This window comes from Pongo pygmaeus, chromosome 5 (assembly GCF_028885625.2).
Source record: "Pongo pygmaeus isolate AG05252 chromosome 5, NHGRI_mPonPyg2-v2.0_pri, whole genome shotgun sequence".
NCBI classification, from domain to species: Eukaryota; Metazoa; Chordata; class Mammalia; order Primates; family Hominidae; genus Pongo; species Pongo pygmaeus.
The window spans coordinates 29,409,423-29,427,501 of record NC_072378.2 but is presented as its reverse complement, the minus strand read 5'-3'; the positions used below and the strand labels follow the sequence as shown (position 1 = coordinate 29,427,501).

Sequence of the window (18,079 nt, the reverse complement as noted above, 5' to 3'; positions counted from 1 at the left end):
CAGTGTTCAGGATCTCAGCAAAGGATGGTTTGATCTCTTTGGGCCCAGAGCGTTTCACCTCTCAAGCATCCAAAGTTCTTCAGTGTTCTGGACTCCATAGTGGGGCATCAAGGGTCATCAGGGCTGATTCTCAGAGGCCTAGCCAGCTCAGCAGAAATGTCCAAGGCTCAGGCAGTGGGCCCTGGACAGGGGATGTTGGCATCCTCCAATGAAATGATTCCATCCATCTTCCTGAGACAGGAAGGTGGCCAGGAATCTCCCCAAGGAAGACACATGAGATCTCCTCTAGTCTGTGGTCAGCCTTGAGGTACCACACCTGCCCAAGGTGAGCTGGTTTTTGGCTGAGGGTGAATGGTTCATATCAGTTCTCCCCTACCCTGGATGCACTGTCTGAGGTGTTTTGCATGCTAGGCTCTTGGCCTCTGTCTCAGAGTCTTGAAAAGAGACAGAGCAGAGCTCTCCTGCTCACAGTCTGTATCTGCACTCATCCAGGATCTTCCATTTAAATCGGCTCTCAACATCATGGACAAACTTCCAGCATGTAAGTAGATTCACATCTGAGGCTACATCTTTGGTGTTCTGCAAAATAGTGATAAAGATTCCATGGGTGAAAGAGGAAGCTGTGGTCAGGCCCCACCACTCCAGGGACAGCAGCTCAGTGCTGCTCTGAAGGGGCCTGGCTGCCCCTTTCTGTCCACTGATGGCTGAGATCAGAATATTCTCCAATCTTGAATATGGCTTATAAGTCTTTAACTCCTTGGGGAGTTAAAGGGACCTCTTTGGGGTTTACTAACTCAATAATTGAAAAATAGTTATTGCACTCAAGTTGCTTAAGAGGCCCTCTCTGGACAGGAGCATCAAAGATTAACAAAGCGGATGAAGCCACTTGCCCCAGGGTGGTGAGCTTGCTGAGCCTGCCTGTGGCTCTTTCCTTCCGGCTGTCACCCTGCTGCTCCAGTAGGTCATTCAGATCTCCATGTCCTACTAAGAAGCTCCCCTCATTTATCCCACTAGGAAACATCCATTACCCTTATCATTTTCTATCCACTCAGCCCAATTTATTTTTCTCATTGCAATTATCACAATGTAAACCCAAAGAAGGTACAGACAGTTCTACCTTACCACTGTCTTATCCTCATACCAAAGATAAGTTTGTGGCAAGTGACATTTGCATACCAAAGAGGCATTTTCCTGAGGAGACTGTTGAGTGCAGATGATGAAATGGTCTTTGGAGGAGCCTCAAAAAGGGAGGTCTAGTAGAAGACCCCAGTGCGTTTCACAGATCGCAGAGCTGGAGGCAGAAGTCAAAGAAGCCTTGCGAAGTCTGCTCCACAATTCCAGGTTCTATAAAAATACTAATTATTATTAGTTTTTTGAATATTAATAATAATTATTCATTATAAACAAGATGTAATAGTACTAATTGTTAATGATAATATAATCATAAATAATATAATTAATAATCACATACAACTATTAATCATATTATATTATTAATATATTGTTATTAACATGCCACTAATAGCATATTCATATCATATAAATATTAATATAGTATACCAAATATATTAATATATACTGTTAATATACTAATATATTCACATGTAATCAATAATACATTACTATCTTAATATTGAAAGCATATTAACATTAAAATGTACTGATAAACTATTTTACTAATATTGTATAAATATTATTAGTGATACATTATTAATAAACTGAATAATGTTAATATCAATTAATATTCATGACCAAAGACCCACCAACATGGGTCTTGTTGGCATCAAGACTGTGACGAAGGTGGCCTAGGTCATCGTAGAAAAGTACTACATGTGCCTGGGCAATGACTTCCACACAAACAAGTGTGTGTGTGAGGAGATCCCCATTATCCTCAGCAAGAAGCCCCACAACAGGAGAGCAGGCTATGTCACACATCTGACGAAGCAGATTCAGAGAGGTCCAGTGAGAGGTATCTCCATCAAGCTACGGGAGGAGGAGAAAGAAAGGAGGGACAATTATGTCCCCAAGGTCTCAGCCCTGGATCAGGAGATCATCGAAGTAGATCCTGACACTAAGGAAATGCTGAAGCTTTTGGACTTTGGCAGCCTGTCCAACCTGCAGGTCACACAGCCTACAGTTGGGATGAATTTCAAAATGCCTCGTGGAGCTGTTTGAATCTTTCTCCAATGCTGTAATATACAGCACTCACTGGATTTTATTTTCAATAAACCTGGGACAACAGCAATAAATAAATACATAAATATTAATAAACTAAATAATGTCAATATTAATTATCAATATCCGTGATAGTATAATTGAGAATATGTTATATTAATATAATTAATATATTAACAAATATATAATGTGAATATATTAACATCAATATTAATAACATGTTAATATAGCAATATTATAGTAATATAATTTATTAATATGTAAATATATTTACATAGTATTAATATGCTAGTCTCTCTATTAATATATTTACATAGTATTAAAATGCTATGCTCTATATTAATATTTATATTAATATTCTTAGGCCTCTTTTGTATTTGCTGCACCCTAAGTCTGTTCATTTCCTTCTCCTCAGCTGACATTTGGAGCACAGCAGTCAATGATGCCCACACAGACACTGCCTGAGCCTCATGCCCCTGGAGAAAGGCAGATTTCCTTATTTTCCAGGTCAAGTCCTGCCAGCCATAGAAAGGACTTCTTTGGTGCCAACTGCTGTGAAATGCCTGCCTTGGAAATCTCAGTGCTCCCTTGTACCTGTCTGAGCCCAGGGAAGCGCCATACTGTGGCACTGCTGCATCCTGTATGGCTATCCAAGGATGCCCCAGGACTGGGTTTGAAAGAGATGAGACATGGCCAGGTGCCGTGGCTCACGCTTGTAATCCCAGCGCTTTGGGAGGTCAAGGCGAGTGGATCACAAGTTCAGGAGTTTGAGACCAGCCTGGCCAATATGGTGAAACCCCATCTCACTAAAAATACAAAAAAATTAGCCGGGCAAGGTGGTGGGTGCCTGTAGTTCCAGCTAGTCAGGAGGCTGAGGCAGGAGAATCGCTTGAACCTGGAAGGTGGAGGTTCCAGTGAGCTGAGATCGCGCCACTGCACTCCAGCCTGGGTGACAGAATGAGACTCTGTCTCAAAAAAAAAAAAAAAAAAAAAAAAGAGATGAGACACTAGTGTCTCATGAGTCGAACCTGGACCAGACACAAATCTCCATTCCCAATGCTTAGTGCCTCATTAGTGCCCAACAACAAGATATTGGGTCTATGTGGATAGGCCTGGGGCATCCTGTACAATAGGAGATGTGTTGGGGGAGGGAGAACATATCACAAATTCGTGGGGAGCTATTTGCAGAGCAGATACTCCCGTCCACTCTGATATGTAGTTAATGTTCAGCTGTTCCTAAAAAGGACACCCAACAATGGGTGTTCTATTCCAGCCTAGGAAAATGTAGAGGCAAGGGGTCTGAGTCCAGAGGACACCACTAGATGGACCACTGCTCCTGACTGTGATGTTGTGGCCCACTCAGGTCCCAGCACCCCATGGTCTGGGGGAAAAGTTTGCTGGTTCAGCCAGAGGGCTGGATGGACAGTGTTTGCTGAGTCACAGATATCTCTCTCATGTAGCCTTTGTCTCCACAGTGGTGACCAGGAGGCACAGAACCCAAACCTGCTATCTCAGCTCCGTGGCGTCTTTCTTCAAAATGAGACAAATGAAACCATACATATGCAAATGAGCATGGCAGTGGGACAGCAGGCCCTGCCCTTGAAGATCATTGCCCCCACAGCTGTGCTGGTCTCCCTCTGTGGGGTCTTATTGAATGGCACTGTCTTCTGGCTGCTTTGCTGTGGGGCCACGAATCCCTACATGGTGTACATCCTCCACCTGGTTGCTGCTGACGTGATCTATCTTTGCTGCTCGGCAGTGGGGTTCTTACAGGTGACTCTGCTAACTTATCATGGAGTCGTGTTTTTGTTTTGTTTTGTTTTGTTTTTTAAAGTATTTATTGATCATTCTTGGGTGTTTCTCAGAGAGGGGGATATGGCAGGGTCATAGGATAATAGTGGAGAGAAGGTCAGCAGATAAACACATAAACAAAGGTCTCTGGTTTTCCTAGGCAGAGGTCCCGGCAGCTTTCCGCAGTGTTTGTGTCCCTGGGTACTTGAGATTAGGGAGTGGTGATGACTCTTAACGAGCATGCTGCCCTCAAGCATCTGTTTAACAAAGCACATCTTGCATGGCCCTTAATCCATTTAACCCTGAGTTGACATAGCACATGTTTCAGAGAGCAGGGGGCTGGGTGCAAGGCCATAGATCAACAGCATCCCAAGGCAGAAAAATTTCTCCTCCCAGACGGGGCGGCCGGGCAGAGGCGCTCATCACTTCCCAGACGGGGCGGCCGGGCAGAGGCGCTCCTCACCTCCCAGACGGGGTGGCCGGGCAGAGGCGCTCCTCACTTTCTCCCAGACAGGGTGGTGGTCAGGCAGAGGCGCTCCTCACCTCCCAGACAGGGCGGCCGGGCAGAGGCGCTCCTCACTTCCCAGACGATGGGCGGCCAGGCAGAGGCGCTCCTCACCTCCCAGACAGGGCGGCTGGGCAGAGGTGCTCCTCACTTCCCAGACGGGGCGGCCGGGCAGAGACGCTCCTCACCTCCCAGACGGGGCGGCCGGGCAGAGGCGCTCCTCACATCCCAGATGATGGGCGGCCGGGCAGAGACGCTCCTCACTTCCTATAGGGGATGGCGGCCAGGCAGAGGCGCTCCTCACTTCCCAGAGGGGGCGGCCGGGCAGAGGGGCTCCTCACATCCCAGACGATGGGCGGCCAGGCAGAGACGCTCCTCACTTCCTAGACGGGGTGGCGGCAGGGCAGAGGCTGTAATCTTAGCACTTTGGGAGGCCAAGGCAGGCGGCTGGGACTTGGAGGTTGTAGCGAGCCGAGATCACGCCACTGCACTCCAGCCTTGGCAACATTGAGCATTGAGTGAGCGAGACTCCGTCTGCAATCCCAGCACCTCGGGAGGCCGAGGCAGGCAGATCACTCGAGGCCAGGAGCTGGAGACCAGCCGGGTCAACACGGCGAAACCCCGTCTCCACCAAAAATACAAAAACCAGTCAGGTGTGGCGGTGCGCGCCTGCAATCCCAGGCACTCTGCAGGCCGAGGCAGGAGAATCACAGGAGCCTGAGGCAGGGAGGTTGCAGCGAGCTGAGATCATGGCAGTACAGTCCAGCTTCGGTAACAGAGGGAGATCGAAGAAAGAAGGAGAGGGAGACCAAAGAAGGAGAGGGAGACCGAAGAAAGGGAGGGGGAGGGGGAGGGGGAGGGGGAGGGGGAGAGCGGAGTCGTGTTTTTTATCCCTGATTTCCTGGCCATATTGTCTCCCTTCTCCTTTGAGGTGTGTCTCTGTCTCCTGGTGGCCATCAGCACAGAGCGGGGTGTGTGTGTCCTCTTCTCCATCTGGTACAGATGCCACCGCCCAAAATACACATCTAATGTTGTCTGCACCCTCATCTGGGGCCTGCCTTTTTGCATCAACATAGTAAAATCACTTTTCCTAACTTACTGGAAACATGTAAAGGCATGTGTCATATTTCTAAAGCTCTCTGGGCTCTTCCGTGGTATCCTTTTACTTGTGATGTGTGTGTCAAGTCTGACTCTACTCATTAGACTCCTGTGCTGCTCCCAGCAGCGAAAGGCCACCAGGGTCTATGCGGTGGTGCAGATCTCAGCCACCATGTTCCTGCTCTGGGCCCTACCCTTGAGCGTGGCACCCCTCATAACAGATTTCAAAATGTTGGTCACCACCTTCTATTTAATTTCCTTGTTCCTCATTATAAACAGCAGTGCCAACCCTATCATTTATTTCTTTGTGGGGAGCCTCAGAAAGAAAAGGCTGAAGGAACCTCTCAGAGTGATTCTCCAATGGGTGTTAGCAGATCAGCCAGAGGTGGGGAGGAACAAAAAGGCAGCTGGCATTGACCCGAAGGAGCAACCAGACTCTACTCAGCATGTGGAGAACCTTCTTCCCACGGAGCACAGGGTTGATGTGGAAACACAATTTCCCACATCTGAGCTGGGGACTTGTACACATAGTAACCCAGCCTGTTCTGCCTCATAAGGCTGCTGCATCAAATCAATGCTTTATTCTAATCAAGTTCAGCTTTCAAGGACTTTCAAAACAACCCCTTACTGTTTGTTGTTGGAAGAGACATTAACTTCCTCCCTAGGCAGTAAGCCCAGTTTGAATGCGCTCCATTTCCAACGATGAGGGGAATGGAACCCAGTGAGACTTTCCTGGTACCTGTGGAATCCCAAATAAAGACCATACAAAAGGCCATGCATTATTCTCAATCATTATCCTGGAGCATCCTCCAAATCCAGCCACAGATTTTCCTCCCTTTGTCTATCTCCTCCTTAGATAGAGCTTGAGCTTATCTGAACTACCAAGAGGCATCATCACATAAGAGTTAAGAGTCAGGGTTTTGGACCCAGATTGCCTTTGTCTAAACTTTGGCTCTCCCATTCAAAGCATGTTATTGTGGGCAAATAACTCTCTGTAACTCTGTTTCATCTTATGCAAGAGGAGGATAAAGTTGGTATTTAATATGCATGGTTGGTGTGAGGATTAATTAACCTTATGAATATACAGGACTCCTTGGATTTTATTTACAACGTGTGTAATAATTATTTAGTAAGGATGATGAATATGTTGCAGTGTGTTGAATAAATGTACAAAAACATTACGTTGGACAATATAATCCCTCCTCACTAGGTTAGAATTTACACCCAAACCTCTGACTTTGAAGAACACAAATTTACCTCATCCTCTCTCCAACTTAATACCATTTAATTCTTCATCTTGCTTACATTGCTTACAAAACCCTCATATTGGCTTTCTTTTGTTAAATGGAACACATCCTTTTTGCAAATTTTCTTTCCTCTGTGAGGAATTATGTCATTCACAATTTTCCTTGTCTTTGCCTTTTCCATGTTTTATCTCTAGTTAAAAAGGTCAACTTTAAGAGCATTTCTATGACCACATTCTCTGGCTGGTCTTATTGATCTTTTATTTCTTACAACATTATTGTAATTTGTAATGATTCCACCATTTCGGTCTTATCTTAAGCTTCCCCTAGAAGACGAGAAGTTTTGTGAGGTTGAAGTCATTACTTCATGATTCAGTTTAATGTCCCAGTGCTTTGTACATAATAAGTTGTTTTAATAATACCTCTTTGTAATTTGAATAAAAATTGCATTCCCTTTAAGTACATACTCTTTATTTAAGCCTTATTAATTTTATATCTATGATTTTAGACAATCCTTGAAGGACTAGAATTGCCATTCTATAATATTGCTTTATATATATGTTTTAAATTCTAGTTATTGTATATATTATTTTATTGTGGTCAAATAATATAACCAACAAAATGTTATTATTAATATTATTATTTGTATTTCTTTGAGATTTACTCTGTGGCTGAAGACATGGTCAGATTTGTCCACCATGGTGTTTAAAATAATGTATAATCTCCTTTTAAGGTGTAATTTACCAAATAACTTTTTAAAATGATTTCTATATGTGCTTATTCAATTATGTGTACATGTTACTCAAAACAAAGAAGATTCATTCAAGTCTGACATTAAAATATATGATTACCTCTTAATTCCCATATTGCATCATTGTGTAGCTCATGTCTCACGATGCTGACATTTCAGGAGCATGTTGAGGAGGTGTCAGAGTGAAGGAAGGGGCATGAGACTTCTCGTGGACAGGTCTTTGTCTCTCCACTTCTGTTAGCTCTCCACCTATAAGCAGATTAGTCTTTTTTCAGTTGTCTGAGCTGCAAATACAATTTCCAACATTTTCATTGGTCACTTCACTTCGGTTATGATTTTAAAAAAAATGTTATTGTCATGCACACCATTTTTATAAATTTGAATTTGTCAGTCTTTTATGGCTTATGTATTGAGTTATGACTAAAGAAGTCTTACCTACATGAGATAATATAAAATGAATCTATGCTGTCTTATAATACTATTAAATTATTTCATTTGTAAACATGTAAATATTTGATCAATTTGATTTTTTTTTACTGGAGGATAGTGTGCAGTATGAGCCCACTTTAATCTTTTTTGTTAAATGGTTAAATTATTCAAATTTGTTAGTCATCAGGAGCACTGCATAATGAGATATGATTTTCTACCCCTGTTATTAATAAGCTTTAATGGCTGGACACACAGAAGAATATAGAGGATTTAATGTCTTCTGCAACCAAAGTGGTGAGTTTAAGTTATCACTTTTGTTGGGGAAAAATTGAGTACTGTACCTTAAAATTATAAACACACATACACTTACAATCAACGTTTAAAGTTTTATTGCTCAATTTTACAGAGACAAAATAGTGTTACCAAGTGATGTCCGTGACAAGGTGTTTATTGCAACAATACTGGTTTTACCTGCTCCCAAGGCAGAAAATCCTACTGTCCCTACGCAGAGATGCATCTGGGAGGGATTGGGTGACTGGGCACTTTCACACCTGTAGCTGTTATGTACTTCTCCGAGGCAAAGCCATTAAGTAGGACTTAGCAGGAGCTGGTGCCCATAGCTGGGAACAGGAATCTTCTCACACACACACACACACAAAAATTACATTGATAAATATTTTCATGAGATTGTTTCCAGGGAATTTGTAAGACAAAAGTTTGTAATGAAATTACTACTCCCCACCTCTTAAAATAAAAGGAAAAAATGAAACAAATAAAATCAAACTAATAAGTGAAAATAACATGGCCAATAACATCATATGTTCAGACCCAAAGGCCCAAACCTGAACCCTGACCTTTTGCCAAAAGAAATGGGATTGTGAAATGTGAACAAACATTAGAAGGGTGTTTCACCTCAAACATCCAGGTGTGGCCACGGAATAAACCAAATAAGGAAAATCTCCCAGAGGGAAGTTCCGGTGTCCATGGACAATTCACTAAATAGATTAGGTGAATCCTTCCAATGAGAAGAACAGAGAACTGTGAGCTTGAGGGTGATGGAGCTTACTTTCCTGACAACAAGTGTGATTCTGTCTGTTCTTTTACCCAAGAATGTCAAGCTGGAAAGGACACTCACTGAATGAATGGAATTAAATGCCTATCACGTGGGTGCCACAATGGAGCTAGAGGCAGTAACAAGATGATACTAGGTACAGTTCTTGACAAAATAATGAGTGCATTTCACATAGATGCAAATATTTTAATTTTAACTTGGACAAGGGAGGGAGGTGTATATAATTTGGGGGTAGGTAAAAAAGGCCTAAGTGTTGGTTATGGTGAGAGCATTCCAATGAGATATAGCAGGACATTCTATGTGGTATGACTCTAAGAAGAGTTTTCACAGATATAAAAAGAGATGGAAGGAAAGGAAGTTCTTTTTTCTTGCATTTTTTATATCATATTCTGAGTATGAAGTCATATCCTAAGCATTTGGAAAATATGCCCAGTGAGGAATGAGGACAATATTCTGAAGATGCCAGAAGTAGAAGTGGATAATTCTAATTTTTTCAAGACATTGTGCCACTGACTTGAACATCTTGCAGCAGCCCTATCTACAGGTTTCTTGTGCTTCAATATTATACATCACTGACTGCTAAAATTAGTTTAATTGAGTTTCTCTTTATTTGGCAGCCAAAAACATTTCTAACTGGAAATATTTTCTTATCGTTGAATGAAAAGGCAAAGACAGCCTTCTATGGGAATGCTACACAGCAAACTGGAATCCTAGTACTAGATAAGCTTGCCTCATACATTGATGCCCATTGTTGTTAAACCAGGGCCTAGATTTATGTTTATAAAATTAGCTGGGTGTGGCTTTTACTGTGATAGAAGCAAATAGTGCTGGTTCTCAAAGGTAGGAAGGCATAAGAGATACACTATATGGGGGAGGCCAATCTTTTTAGGAGTGTCCTGTGGACAAGAGTCCCTGGATAGAATCCCAATTGTGTTTCAGATACATGACTATAGGCAGGACTTGAGCCTGATAATCACCAGTATTATGTATCATTAGAGAGTGGGAACAGAGGATGCTCTTGAGCCCAAGAATTTGAGACAGTGAGTCGAGATCATTTCACTCCATGCCAGTCTGGGCAACAAAGTGAGATTCTGTTTCTTAAAAAAAACATACAAGGGATGTGAAGGACGTCTTCAAGGAGAACAACAAACTGCTTCTCAAGGAAACAAAAGAGGACACAAACAAATGGGAAAACATTCCATGCTTGTGGATAGGAAGAATCAATATCATGAAAAAAGCCATACTGCCCAAAGTAATTTATAGATTTAATGCTATCCCCATCAAGCTACCACTGACTCTCTTCACAGAATTAGCAAAAACTACTTTAAATTTCATATGGAGCCAAGAAAGAGCCCGTGTAGCCAAGACAATTCTAAGCAAAAAGAACAAAGCTAGAGGCATCACGATACCTGACTTCAAAATATACTACAAGGCTACAGTAACCAAAACAGTATGGTACTGGTACCAAAACAGATATATAGACTAATGAAACAGAACAGAGACCTCAGAAATAGCACCACACATCTACAATCATCTGATCTTTGAAAAACCTGACAGAAAAAAGCAATGGGGATATCACGAGGTGTTGAGACAATGATGCTTCAGTTAAAGGCCTGGGCTCTGATATGCAAGTGGCCCTGGTACAGGAAGACCTAAAGGACACAGGGAACTTGATGACTGCTTGTCAAGACCCAGTTCAAAGCAGATATGCTTAGAAAGCTTCCTGACATGAGGGCAGAACTTTGATCTCTCAGGAGGTTGGCCTCTGTGATACCAAGTCCATCCAAGTCCTCCCAGGTATGAGAAAAAAGTTCCCTCTACCTTTTATTTCATTTTCAAAGCATTTTAACTCGAAGACTCATTTTTTTTTAATTTAAAACCTTGTGATTTTTTTTTTTTTTTACCGAGGAAGGTGCATTTGAAGATTGACAAGATAGAAACCAGTTTCCTGGAAAAAGGAGGCCTTGCGGTTCCCAGGGTAGCCCCAGTGGGTGAGCTACTTCTGTGTTCTGGTCCCTGGTTCACAGGTGCCCTGGCTGTGTAGATGGGCAGAGGGTGTGTTATTCTGTTACAGGTAGGATTTGAGCCACTGTGTTACTGAGGCGTGGTCTATGACTTCTGGGTGTAACCTTTCAGATTTTCTGATTTCCCAGCTTCTATATTTGTATTTAGTTCTCATCTAACATAGAAAATGAAGTTCTGGCACATGCTGCACCATGAACAAGCCATGAAAACATGAGGCTGAGTGAAAGAAACAGACACAAGATGTCACAGAGGGTTTGATTCCACTAATAGGACATGTCCAGAATGGGTGAATGCACAGAGACAGAAAGCAGATGGTGGTTGCCAAGAGCTGGGAGGGAGAAAGGGATGTGACTGCTAAGGGCATCCTTATGGGGCATGAAAATGTTTTGGAACTAGATAGAGTTGGTGGTTGCCCAATATTGTGAAGGGGCAAAGTGAGGCAGAACTGTGCACTTTAAATTGGTTAATTTATGTTATGTGAATTTCACCTCAGATAAAAATTAGGTGGGGAGGGTGGGCTCTCACCTCAGAACCAGAGCAAATACTTCATCCCAGTGCAAAGGCTACTTGGCTATTTTGGCTGCACCAAATTGAGCACTTCCATCAGCGCTGGCTCCCTGAATCCCGGAATCCAACCTGTTGTATCTACTCCTTGGGGAGCCTGGCTCATGACCCAACTTGGAAATGACATTCCCAAGAACACAAATGACATTTCCAAGTACCAGGATCTCTCTGTGCCCAGTGCTGGGGCCACATCAGTTGCTGAGGCCTCTCCACCCCAGGAGGGCTGCCTCCTCCTCCTCCTGGGTGACAACGAAGAATGTACTGCTCAGTCACTGGGCTCAGTGGTCATCTCTGGGCATGAGCTGAGTTTCAATGAGCCCAGGAATGGGAAGCGTGGCTCTGCCCCTGAGGCCACATGCCACCTCCATAGCAGATCTTTTCTTTTGGCTGGAGGGGAAGTCACTTCTTCCCATGAAACTATTTTATCTATAAATCTCCTCTCCTTGTTGGAGACCAAAGCCCAACTGCTCCTGCTTGGTGCCCTGGTGGCCTGGGGTGGCCCATGGAGTCCTGTTTGCAGTTTCTCTTCTGTCACCATCACGAGTTCTGACACCCTGGCCTGGGCACAGAACCACACATCAGCCTGATGTTTCCATGGACACCAATGTTACTAAGCCCCAAGCCTCGTTTTATGACCAGATTAGATACGAGCTGGATCTGCTTTCCTCTCCCGGCCTCAGATAAGAAAGTCTAGGCAACAGGCACAGGGAGGGGCGAGACTGGGGCCAGACCCTTCCATTTCAACAGAGCTGCTGACTGAAGGGGAACTCCATCATCCCGGCAAGGAGGGAAGATTCAAACACTGGGCTCACTTGGAGCTGGTCCCTAGCACTCTCCCGAAACCCCACTGATGCACCAATATGTGACTGCAGATCACAGGATCACGTGTGAGATATTTCCTGGCATATCTTAGGCTTTTATCAATTTGTGGAACAATCTTTGTTTCAGAAGCCTCTGTGGTCCATAAACAAAGCTTCAGTAGCTCAGGGTTGTAGGACCAGGTATGTCTCACCATTCTGAGACTTCCCATGATTCTGTGTAAAAAGTTCTCTTCACTACTGGGATCATCAGCTTGGACTTCCATGACTGAGACCACAGACTGAGTGACTTAAATGATAGAAGTCTATTCTGTCACAGTCCTGGGGGGTTGGAAGTCTGAGATTAAGGGGTCGGCACTGTCGGTTCTTTCTGAGACCTCTCTCCTTGGCTTGTAGATGGCTGTCTCTTCCCTGCATGCTTACATGGTTGTCCCTGTGTGCTTAACTAATCCTAATCTCCTTATCTCATGAGGACACCAATCCTGTTGGATTAGGGCCCAACCTAAAGAACCATTTTTAACATAATTACCTCTTTAAAGATTCTGTCTGCAGATACAGTCACATTCTGAAGTATTAGGGGTTAGGACCTTAACATATGAATTTAGAAGGTCACAATTTAGCTCATAACAGCAACCCTTAGATAGCTGGGAATACTGAGGCAGAAAAGGATCCACTTCTTATCAAAGATAGCTGTGATTTGCCCACATAAGGTCAGCTCTCATACCCTTGGCCTGAACTCCCATGTTACTAGGTTTGACTCAGCTGTGGGTTTCCAGAAGAGGTATTGATCCTCTCCCGTTTCACTTTTAGTTAGGTGACCAACCAGCTTGGTTTCCCCAGGGCTATGGGGATATTCAGGACAAGGAATTTTCAGGGCTAAAAACTAGGAAATTCTAAGGCAAAGTGGTACCTTTGCCTTCCCTGCACAATTCTACACACAAAGACCTGTGATTGGCAGCCTGAAGCTGAGTGCCTGCTCCTGAAGTGGACAGAGCCCATGGCTCAAGAGCATGTCTCCCTCGGGACCCCGTGAAGCAGCTTCTGGTGTGCAGGGTCCCCTGCTCTCACCCACATGTAACAGAGCGACTTAAGTCCTCTGCAGGCACCCTCCCCAAGTAGCTCCTCAGTGTCAGACCCTGTTCCAGGGACTGGAGAAAAGGCAGTGAACAGAATTTTAACGACAAAATAAATTCTCATGGAACTTCCATTCCAGGAGATGATTCCCACAAAAGCAAGTAAGTGAATATCATAGACTGCCAGCAGGTCAAGAGTGCAATGTTTAAAGATAATCAGCAGAAGCTCACCTGGAAGATGACCCTGAGGCAGAGACTAGAAGGAGGAAACCGAGCTCACTGAGGCACAGAGGCTCTTCCAAGCAGCAGAACAGCATGTGCAAAGGTCCAGGGAGGAGGACTGAGTGCTAATAGAGAAGAGGTGAGCAGGAGCAAGGTCAGGAGCCCTTCCCTTGAGTACTGACTAGCAACCTCCCCATCCAGGACTCAAGGAGTCTCAGAACCTCAGGGTAAAGTAGTCACCCAGTGCCCCCACCAAAACTATGTCACAAAAAGAGTCTGCACCAGTGGGAAAGTTGGAGAACCATCCTTATGGGGTAATGTAAACAAATGTATTTTTTGATGCAGCCTTATAGATAACCTGGGTGCACGGATACCCACTGGGCCTTGGGCACAGCATGAAGCATCAGGGATAACTGAATGTGGTGGAGAGATGGGTAAGGGTATGCATGAGAGGGCATCTTGCAATGGAGAATCTGGGAGGGAAGGGATGGGTCTCCCACAGGAAGCTTGCTCCTCTCCTCCACTCTGCTGTGCAGAATACCTGCCAATCTCATGAGGCTCAGTAGGAACTTCTGAGGACAGAGGGCAACCCTGACTCTCCTCTCCAGACCTGGTAGGTTACCAGCCTTTGTTTTTGCAGGATGTGCCCAGGCAGCAAAGGCAGCCCACCATAGCCTAGCTTCTCGCAACCCTCTCTGGAAAGCTGGATTGGGACAATGAGACTGAGACCTCAGGACATGTGAACATGGGCCATACGGGAGGCGAGTAGTTGGTGGACAGGCGGGTGGTCTTCCCCTTGACAGTGCTGGTGGCCCTCTGTGGGCTGGTAGGCAATGATGTGATCTGCTGGCTTCTCTACTCACAGGTCTGGAGCAGTCCCTATGTGACCTACATCCTTAACCTGGCCACTGTTGATATGGTCAACCTTTCCTGTGTAACTGTGATCCTGCTGGAGAAAATCCTTGTGCTGTATCACCAGGTGGCATTGCAGGTGGCCGTGTTTCTGGATCTTGTCTCCTATTTCTCTGACACAGTGGGTCTCTGTCTCCTGGTGGCCATGATTATTGAGAGCTTTCTGTGTGTCCTCTGTCCCACCTGGTGCTGCCACTTCCCAGAGCACACCTCTGCCATGGTGAGGTGGGCCCCGGCCCTTTCTTTGTATGCAGTTAGCCAGGTCTGTGAGTAATGGGAGAAGTGCTTGGCATGTGACCAATTTCATGAGGCTTTGTGACATTTCATGTACTTATTTGCTTTGTAATGGGCATGTCCGAGCTGATCCTGATCATCTGGGGCCTGTGCTGTCCCCAGTGGCGTTCCCCCATCAGGACCTACCACGTTGTCCGCTTTGTGATCATCAGCTTCTTCCTTTGGGTCCTGCCCTTAGTTGTCCTTGTGTACCTGCCAGAAAAGTTTCTGACCCTTGCCTTTGACCTCCTGTTGCTGCTGTCCATTGTGGTCAGCATGCCTCACCTAGTCATCTAATTCTTGGCTGAGTACCGCTACAGGAAGAGGCACAGGGAGTCCCTAAAGGCTGTTTTTCAGCGGGCTTTGTTGAGTGAAATGGAGGCATGGATAAAATTAGGTGTTTCAGGCCCCCGATCCCAGGGCAGATTTCAGCCTCACAGCTGGAAACAAACTGCTCTTCTAGGGGGCTCAGCTCCTCGACAAAGGCAGGGACTGCCTATGCACAAGGGTGTAAAAGAGATCATGTCTGGAAAACATGCTGGATCCTCCAACGTGCAGGGCGAACGCTCTTGAGATTATTTATTACCTTTGTGTATTTTCAGAGTAACCGGATTTCTGACTGAGTTCAAGACAAAATTACTTTGCTTCTGTTGATAGCCCATTATTCTCAGTTCCCATGGAAACCCCCTAGAAAGGCAGGTCAGAAGCAAAGCAGACCTTCCTGGCTTTTGCAAGCTCCATATTTCTGAGAGTGACAAGCATCCTTCATCCTTATTCAATCACCTTGCTCAGAGTTCTGGCTTCTACCACCCCAGTGCATCCTTCCTGGGGACCTCTGGGCAGACACTGATTCATGATCCTGATGTTCCTCCACCATTTATAGCCTCAAGTTTCCATCCATCCCTTCCTACGAAAGCCAGGAAAGTGATTCAGTAAGAGTGCCATAACAAGTTGTTTCTGGCATTGCTTACCATGGAGAGACCTAATGCTGGCAGTCCAGCCTACAGCTTGGTTTCTCCAAGCTGTTCCACCCTGCTCGCTCCAGGTTCCATGCACAGGCTACTCTCTGTGTTTTTCCCAGACTCATCACACAATCTAGTGTCTCAGCTTCTTCACAGGAAGCCTACCACATCAGCTGTTCCTCCAATCCTACCCTGCAGAATGTCATGCATTCTTCCCCACCCTGACCAGGGTGTTGCCTGGCACCCACCACGGTCAGAACCTTAACGAGAGCCCCTGACCAGCCCCAGGTCCCTCCCGTCAATGCTCTATAGCCATAACAGCAGCACATCACCCTGCTTCATTTGTTCAATTGCCCCCCAGCCAGCGTAACTCTCAGATTTCAGGATGGTGTCCACCACCTGAGCTGTCCTCAGGTGCACCATTTGACCTTGTCGCATGACATCTTCACGCAGGATTCACTCTCTCCCTTGTTTGCACCAAACTCACCCCCAACCTTGCAAGGTCCCTTTCTCCCTTCCCTGCTAAGAGCATTCCCTCAACACTATCTGTACATTTTACTCTTTTTCACCCTTCACTCCTTAAAGACGTTTGCTCAGACCACCCCACTTAAATATCCACCCCTTTTTGACTCTTCTCTAAAAGGTTTGTTTCTTTTAATGTGAGGATAATTGTCTATAATTATTTTCTATGTATTCCGTGTTGTGTGTTATTATCAGTTTATTGTACTCCTGCCTCATTTGCACTTGAAGCCCCAGTAGGGCAGAGGCCACACCTTCCTTGTACCCTAGCATATTCCCAGCGAGTAGCAAAATGCCCTGCAAGTCTGACATTACTCCCCCATCAGCTGGTGTTATCAATCGCTCACTAGTCCACCTTTCCACCTTGCATGTTTCCACATGTTTTCATTGTCTCTGCCTTCTTGAGGCTTCCCAACCATATTCTTTTTTTTTTTTTTTTTTTATTTATTTTTTTTTTAGCTTTTTTTTTCTTTTATTATTATTATTATTATTATACTTTAGGTTTTATGGTACATGTGCGCAATGTGCAGGTAAGTTACATATGTATACATGTGCCATGCTGGTGTGCTGCACCCAGCAACTCGTCATCTAGCATTAGGTATATCTCCCAATGCTATCCCTCCCCCCTCCCCCCACCCCACAACAGTCCCCGAAGTGTGATGTTCTCCTTCCTGTGTCCATGTGTTCTCATTGTTCAATTCCCACCTATGAGTGAGAATATGCGGTGTTTGGTTTTTTGTTCTTGCGATAGTTTACTGAGAATGATGATTTCCAGTTTCATCCATGTCCCTACAAAGGACATGAACTCATCATTTTTTATGGCTGATATGGTTCCCAACCATATTCTAACTAGAATTCGTTGAGCGTGTCTTTGGAGATTGTTCTCGGTGTTCTTGTAATTGATTTGTCACTTTTTTACTCACTTGGAAAATGTCACTTGTATAATATTATGACTGTTACGTGAAATTCACACTGTTTTCTCTGTTGCCTAAAACTTGCTCAGGTTTGTAAATGTGCCAATGATACTGGTAAACAATGTGCATTCTCTTATTTTAGATATGCAACATGATACATTCTAAAGTAATTCTGAGATGTTTAGATTACAGTAATTCTTTAAATGTTGTTACTTGGATCATATTGATTTCTGCCTAGTGTAAATGACAAAATTGATAGGGACATGTTCATATCTCCTATTAGTTTGTTTCATGTCACACTAGAATTTGAAACAGAGTTTGATTTACATAATTTGATGTTGTCCTTTGATAAGTGAATGGCAGAAACCCTGGCCCTAGAGCACAGGAGGGCTGATCCGGGCTGCCTGTCTTTAGTCAGCGTGGTTTGTTCTAACAAAATGCCATAGATTAGGCTACAGACAGCAGTTATTTATCTTCTCAGAGTCCTGGAGCTTGGAAGTTCAAGATCAATGTGTCAGCAGGGTGGGCTTCCCCTGAGGCTTCCCTCTTTGACTTGAGATGGCCGCCTTCTCCCTGTGTCATGACATGGCCTTTTTCTGTGTACCCACATCATTGGGGACACTTTCTATTCTTATGAGGATTTTAATTCTTTAGGATTAGGACCTCAGTCTTATGAGCTCCTTAACCTTAATTATCTCTTTAAAGGCCCTACCTCCAAATATTGTCACATTC

The 18,079-nt window shown here is 44.5% G+C and overlaps 1 protein-coding gene and 1 pseudogene across 1 annotated transcript; both read left to right on the top strand.

The window, feature by feature from the left end:
* The first annotated feature begins 1,767 nt into the window (after positions 1-1,767).
* Positions 1,768-2,175, top strand: LOC129038771 (small ribosomal subunit protein eS17-like; annotated as a pseudogene).
* Positions 2,176-2,617: 442 nt separating this feature from the next.
* MAS1L (MAS1 proto-oncogene like, G protein-coupled receptor) lies at positions 2,618-6,125 on the top strand. The gene is made up of 3 exons (XM_054492568.2): positions 2,618-2,846; positions 3,539-3,972; positions 5,343-6,125. The coding sequence occupies exons 1-3, from the start codon at positions 2,618-2,620 to the stop codon at positions 6,123-6,125; spliced, it is 1,446 nt and encodes a 481-aa protein (XP_054348543.2).
* Positions 6,126-18,079: the final 11,954 nt, after the last annotated feature.

Excerpts from the sequence above, each read along its gene's own strand:
- MAS1L (XM_054492568.2), top strand. The coding sequence starts at position 2,618 with ATGCCCACACAGACACTGCCTGAGCCTCATGCCCCTGGAGAAAGGCAG. Across the intron at positions 2,847-3,538 it reads CAAGGATGCCCCAGGACTGG|GTCCCAGCACCCCATGGTCT; the intron begins GTTTGAAAGAGA and ends TGGCCCACTCAG. Across the intron at positions 3,973-5,342 it reads CTCTGCTAACTTATCATGGA|AGCGGAGTCGTGTTTTTTAT; the intron begins GTCGTGTTTTTG and ends GGGGAGGGGGAG.